The sequence below is a fragment of the Cynara cardunculus genome (genome assembly GCF_001531365.2).
Source record: "Cynara cardunculus var. scolymus isolate 2C chromosome LG 2, CcrdV1, whole genome shotgun sequence".
NCBI lineage: Eukaryota > Viridiplantae > Streptophyta > Magnoliopsida > Asterales > Asteraceae > Cynara > Cynara cardunculus.
In genome coordinates this window covers 62,896,832-62,904,149 of record NC_037529.1, presented here as the reverse complement: position 1 = coordinate 62,904,149, position 7,318 = coordinate 62,896,832, and the positions used below count along the sequence as shown (strand labels likewise).

Here is a 7,318-nt window from a genome sequence, read left to right as displayed (position 1 = left end):
AGGAGGGGTTGAAAAAGTGAAAAAATGAAAAAGTGAAAAAATGACTTAAGGGTAGTATAAAGGGTATCTTGGACATTTAATATTTTAAGACTTTAAGACTTTTGGTAAATTTACTTAATAAGATAGTATATATAATAATCAATTTGAAATCATTTTAATCAACATGTTTTATTATTTAATTTTTTTACCATCTTTTTTGTATTAGTTAATATATTGTATTATTAGAGATTTGTTTCAATTATATTGAAATTTATAATTGATTAATTTTTCAAAATACCATTTTTGGTCATTTTATATTCTCATCAGTTAGTTTTGTCAAACATGATTTATTTATCAGCTAGCTTATAAGCTAACATATAGTTTATCAACTACCAATTAGTTTGCCAACATTATGGGTGCTCAAAAACCCGACCAACCCAACATGAAATAGCTCAACCCGATGTCTAATTGAATTGTAAAATTTTCAAACTATAGGTATTAGGTTGAAATTGGGTTACTATTATTTGAATCCAACCCAACCCGATGTACCCGATATCCTTGTATTTCTTAGATTTAATATGATTGTTGAGTTTCTATTAAAATATATATATATATATATATATATATATATATATATATATATATATTAGACAATTACACTATTACGTACTCTCTTCGTATACACATATTTTCAGTCTATTCTTTATCTCTATATAACTCATTCGTATATATGTTTAGTAACTATGAACATATATATGTAAATTGAAAAAATTAATTGAATGTGATATACATAAATTTAAAAAGTATGTATAAGTTGTATCAAATGGTTGATGATGAAAAATAAATTATGAGTAGAGAAATAACATATTCAAGGTTAGAAGAATATTTTAATGTACCAAAGTATGAACCCAACCAACCCCACAACCCGTATGGTTTGGGTTGGGTTGAGTTAAAAATTTTCAAACCACAAGCATTGAGTTGGGTTATGCTAAAAAATTTCAAATCGCAAATAATAAATTGGGTTGTTCAAATGTCTTCAACCCGATCAACCCAACCCTTAAACAACCCCAACCAACATAGCCTAAATGACCACATTTAACATTGGGTTTTTGAAAACAGCAATTATAATAACTTTAGTAGAACAACAAGGCTTATATTACAACATAAGGAAAGATTAGATACGATTTCAAGAGGCGTATTTAGACACAAACAACAAAGATCAGGGACTTAAAATAGAAATTTACACACATCCAACTCTACTTCTCAAAGTAATCTTCAGTCCTCCCTTTGAAACCAATTTGCCCAAAAGTCAGGCATATAAATAGTCCCAAATGCCACGTCACCAACCACAACCTATACACAAAATAGGCACTAAAATTTCAATAATTTATCTACATGTAAAAGTTTTAGATGTACCGATAATTTAGGGTTTGGGGTTTAGGGTTTCAAGATTTTAACTGACCAAAAGGGAGAAGTAAGAGCCGGAGGAGTGGGGAAGTGAGCAAGTTCGGTTCCGATGCTCCCGAAGAAGAGGCCCGTCAAGCTATCACCGTTTATTGCTGGGATGCTCGAAGGTGCAAGCCACCCGATTAACCCAAACCCGATCACGTTCAAGTCTTTACGTAGCCAGTCTCTTTGAAAGCTACTGATTTATACATATCAATCCAATAAGCTGTGTTAATTAATAGCTTATTAAACAAGCAATTGAAAATCTAATTTGAGGTGGAGCTATCCAGCTAGGGATTACCATGTATACTTGCCTCCTGAAGCTTGTGAAACTCTTAAAGGGTTCCTTGATGTTACTGGGGATTTCAAGAAGGCTGAAATGCAATCACATAAAACTAAGATTAATTACATGTTTAAATTCATAATTTTTTTTTTATAAAATCCCTACAAAAAACAACTGTTAGATGCAGCTCGGAAAAGGGCTGAGAAAAAGGCTAAAGCTTGGCTCCAAATGTCAAAAGTACCAGGAGGTCTTAAGTTCAAATTCAAAGAGGAATAAAAATCTTCTTGTGGTCACAAAGATTCAAATGCGGTGACTTCGGACTATCTGCAAAGCAGGTAGTCGTTCTGGGATTAGTCGGCTCGCATAGCGGGTATGGTCGGTGAAGATCAAGGGTATGAAAGATCGATATGATCAAATGGTCGTTGACCCAACAAGTTACCCATAGAACTCAGTCTTCTAAAAAATCAAGGGTTTGTATTTGTTATATATAAATATTATTTACTTAAAAAAAATTGAAGATAAGAGTTAACCTGAAGATAAGGTGGTTTGGCGGCGGTTGAGGGAGGAGAGGGAGGAGGTGGCCAAGCCGACGACGGCGGAGGTTGCTGCTGCCATTGTTGTGATGCAGAAATGGATAATTTGGTGGTGGTGGTGGTGGTGATGATGGTAGTGGGTTTGGGAGTTTTGATCATATGGTGTGAATGTGATGAGGAGGATAGCTGGATTTCATAATGTGCAATAGAATCCTGCCACGTGGAGGATCGGAGGATAATATAGATCTTCAATCTGATTCACGTCCTGCCACGTGGAGTCCTTTTGGATAACATGGATTTGTTAACTCATATCTAAATCAAACAAAAACTTAAATCCATTTTTATGGACTTTTATAACTCTGGTTACCAATAAAATAGATAAAATAAATAAATTAATTATTAATTAAAAAATTATTTGATAATTTAAAGTATTTAAAATTATAGGATTTTTAGTCATTTACAAAAAAAAGGTAAAAAAAAAAAGTCTTCAATTTTTTTAAATGCTACGTGAAGTAGTTTTTTTTTCATAAGTATAGAATGTTAATTGTCTGTTAATATATAAAAAGATGGAATAATCAACTGAACATTGTTCAAATATTAATGAATATAATTACATTGTTCATAAGTGAACTCATATTCATAAAGGGGAAAATGTCTGTGTGTATATTAATGTTTATAATGATGGATATTTTTTAATAATGATAATGGATTAATGTTCATATGAACATTAATTTAATATCATTAATGGGTAGTTACAAACTTTATGAATTTTTTTCTTTTAATATTCTTGTTCATATATGTTCATCTTTAGGTAATAATGTATTATATCATTATAATTATTACAAAAGTGTTATCATAATTGTCATCCATTGATTCACAAAATGAATTATTGTGATGAGGTTACAAAGTTAATATCATAAATTTGGTTAACAACAGAACACTCTACACTTATGTAGTTGGTCCTATCCATTGATTGAGCGTATATATGCTATCAATGCAACATGTATTTAATCATATATGATTAACTTTGTGTATCATGTATGTAATTATATATAATATTAAAACTTCTCACATTCTTGTAGAGATGAATATAAACTATTAGAGTTATTTATGAAGTAAATATTATTTTCTTTCTTATCGTGATATCTGTAATCCTCCCAATTTAAAGGGTTTATTGACTAATAAAAATTTACAACTTTCATTCTCTTCAATTTACACGTTACCAGCACATACACTCCCTAGAACGAATTGTGATGGTGAAATCAAGCTAAGATTCAATACTTCGAGGTAACTTCTATATGTTTTAGTTTTAAAACATCACCATATTATGCAGGTGATTGTTCTGGAATTAGTCGACATGCATAGCGGGTTGGATATCGAGATTAATAAAAAAATCATCATATTATGTTTTATGATATGAACAAACATGTTGATTTTGTAAAAACGTGACTTTTTAGTGTTTAATACATAAACATCATTCTACTATACTTTATTTTATAGATACAAAATATGATTAGTCACTTCTCATGAAACCCTAATTCACGTATTATTTATTTTATAGAATTTGCATCAGAATATCAGAAGTCGGTTACCCTTCCCCCCAACGCCTCTGCTTTTCCGTTAGTGTCGGCTTCCCCCTCTCCCTCCCGCGTTTTTCCGGCAAATAACCCTCCACCGACGATCTTTTGCAACGGCCTCCAGCATTTCCAAGCACCTACGACGGCGTAGGCAGCTCATCCCTCTCACGTTCTCCTCCATCTCCAACCACCATGATCTACACCCTGATTTCAATTCTTAAAAATTACAAGGACACATACTAGAACCCATTAACTACTTACGGATTATTAATTTAAGAAAAAAAAATGATTATTATTAGGTTTATTACGATTATCTATTCTAAACTTGGAGTTATTAATATTTAGTTTTTTTATTAATTTAAACCTAATATAATTGATTAAAAACTTATTTTTATCTATTCAACCATTATTGTTTTAATTGACTAAAACGACTTCCTTTATATGATTTTATTTTAGCCTATTGTTATTATACTAGTTGTGTACTCGTGCAATGTGGCGGGAGCTATGAATTTTAATAATTTTGAAGTTTCACTGGTTTTATTAGAGAATATTTAACGATGATATAAGTTACATTTGATCTTTACATATTAATACAATTTGAATAAATAGGAGTTATGATTCCCATTACAGTCTATCATTGAAAAAAATTGTATGACAGTTTAAAATCTAATATATTTAAAATCCAATATACTTAAACGACTCCACAAATGTGTTCGATTTACACCAAGAGCAAAGAATCAAGAGATCGAAAGCGAGACCAAGAGTTATAGAGCAATTGAATGAGAGATGAATGGAAGAATTTTTTAATAAATCGTGGTGAATATCAGTTTGAATCTCACCTTGGGGGATGGGGAGAAGACATAGAGGTATGAGAAGATGAAGACATGAGTGAAAGATGTCAGAAGTATATTGAGAACATGAAAAGAAAAAGTAATAATGTGAATTGGTAACTTGTACTGTATGTTATTTTAATTGTAGATTAAGAGATTTTAAGTCTGAATGCATAAAGTAGTAGTATTTAATGCATTATGAGTTGTTTTTAAGACTTTGTGCATAAATGTATAGTATTTTATGCATTAAAAATTGTTTTTAAAACTTTTGATAAATCTGGTTTATAAGGTAGTATAGATCAAGTTGGACTAGTTAACTGTTATTTGTTTGTTTATGTCAATGGTTTTAATTTAGTATTAAAATGTTTAATAATTTAATCATGAATTCGGTTTTAGAATAAATTTTGGAAATTACACTTTCAACCTCTTATATTTTGATGTTTTACCATGTACCAGAGGAAATACCATGAAAACAAAACCCACTTACTTGATGACAAGAAGGTAACTGATTTCAACATAAAACGTTGTGTATTAAAATGCGTCTCAATCTCTGTGGCAAAGAACTCACAGAAGATGATGTGATTCATAACATCATTTCCACCTTTATTATATCAACAATCATACTAATGAACCACTATAAGCTGAAATATATATAACTTTTAACAAACTCATCAACCTAATGCTAGCAGCGGAGAGACATAAGAAGGTTGTTTTTCTTATAAGAACGCTAGATATACCAAAACAAACAAAGATCTCGAAGCCATAATGCAAAGGGTTGGATGTGGTAATAACTCCAAAGTACAGTGAGTTAAGCACATTGATTTACAACACACACGACAACTATGCACCAGTAGACAAAGGTTGTGGAAAGGGTCAGGCAAGAATTCTCAATCGTTCGTGTAGAGATGTAACTACTGATCCAAATGATAATGGACAATCAAAGAGAATATCGTTCTTGCCAAAAAAAAAAAGGGGAAACAAGTTGAAAGTGAACACTTGCTCGATATTAGTTATTTAAGACTACCCCTTTTGTTTTCAAGTTTTTTAGACATCGATAAACTAGAGCAATTTTATGTTGGTTGATTATTGACATACCATAAATATATTTTAAGTATCAAATTACTTGTATTTTCATATATTTACATATGAAATTATAACCGTTATAGATGTAAAAAATACATAGAAAAAACTCTCGATATCTTCATTTCATGTATGAATATATCAAAGAGAACTTAAATATTTTTCTTATGGGACCTCCCATATGTTAGAGAAGCTAATGTCTCAAACAAGTGAATTATCTGTGTCATTGAATCATATTTTGTCACCAATAAAGAATTTTGGAATAATGACGTGTGTGTGTGTGTGTGTGTGTATATATATATATATATATATATATGGGCACGTTCAAATGAAAACCGTGCATTTCTAAGAAACCGTGTAAACCAATTTCGACCAATAGGAAAATTCCATTTTTTCTAATTAAAATTAATCAATAAGGGAAGAAACCGTGTAAACCAATTTCGATTAATAGGAAAATTCCATTTTTTTTCTAATTAAAATTAATCAATAAGGGTGTTTCAATCATTTACAATATTTTCTATTAAATATGGAAGTTATTAATAAATCTTAATTAAGGAAACGTAATAAATGAAATTGTATAAATGGTAGCATTTAAATATTTAATTATATTATAATATTAAAAATTTGAAGTTCATATATTGTAATCTTTAAGAATCAGCAAACGGGTCTTGATGAAACAATTGAATTGTATAATGAAATCATCAAATCGTAGATGAACAAAAAAAATCTAGAAATAAAACAGGTTTCATGAACGTGAAACTGGTTCATGTTGCAAATAAATTATGTGAACCGGAACATTTTCATGGTGAACACGTTGCATTGATTGTGTAGTTGATCCATTTAGTTGGTAAAGAGGAAAATGAAACCGGTGCATTTTGTATTTGATGCGTCATGAACTAAGTGCATGATGAAACGAGGAAATGATTTTAATCTGCTACAGAATCTTGAAGATTGTAACCTGCTCCAGAATCTTGAAGATTGTAAGGCTTAAAGGAATGAATCCATCAACTCAGTGGTGAAATAAAATTAATTACTGTACATGAAATAGGTTTCATGAAAGTGAAACTAGTTCATGGCGTTCTTGAGCATGACTAGTGAAACGGTTGCATAATGTGTTTGGTTCGTCATGAAATAATTGAATGATGAAACGAGTACATGAAGAAACTGCTCCAGAATCTTAAAGATTGTAATATGCTTTAGAATCTTTAAGATTGCAAGGCTTAAAGGAATTAATGCATCAAACCAGGAACGAAAGAAAGAAAATAATTTTGTATGAAAAAAGATTCATAAAAATAAACTAATCTTGGAAGAAAATAATTTTGCATGAAAAAAGATTCATGAAAGATCGAGTAGGATGTTACCAAATATTAAATTTTGTTTATCATTTATGCCCTTACTGTTGAAATAAAATAAATTTTTAATGTATATTTTTATTTAATTTCCTAAAATAAAGTAAACTAATTTTGGCCATTGATCAAGAAAATGGATGGATGAGATTGGTTTACACGGTTTACACAAATGAGGCCGGTTTTTATTTGAACGCTCCTATATATATATATATATATATATATATATATATATATAGACTTG

At 30.3% G+C, this 7,318-nt stretch overlaps 1 protein-coding gene across 2 annotated transcripts; it reads right to left on the bottom strand.

The window, feature by feature from the left end:
* Positions 1 to 1,085: 1,085 nt before the first annotated feature.
* Positions 1,086 to 2,404, bottom strand: LOC112507451 (photosystem I subunit O). 2 transcript variants are annotated; one of them, XM_025112045.1, is made up of 4 exons: positions 2,239 to 2,404; positions 1,727 to 1,799; positions 1,442 to 1,624; positions 1,086 to 1,332 (listed from the first exon to the last, which is right to left on the bottom strand). In XM_025112045.1, the coding sequence occupies exons 1-4, from the start codon at positions 2,321 to 2,323 to the stop codon at positions 1,236 to 1,238; spliced, it is 438 nt and encodes a 145-aa protein (XP_024967813.1). In that variant the 5' UTR covers positions 2,324 to 2,404; the 3' UTR covers positions 1,086 to 1,235. The 2 variants fall into 2 exon arrangements, with proteins under 2 accessions (XP_024967813.1, XP_024967814.1); XM_025112046.1 differs by having other exon boundaries at positions 1,442 to 1,621; positions 2,239 to 2,390.
* Between the last annotated feature and the right edge of the window lie 4,914 nt (positions 2,405 to 7,318).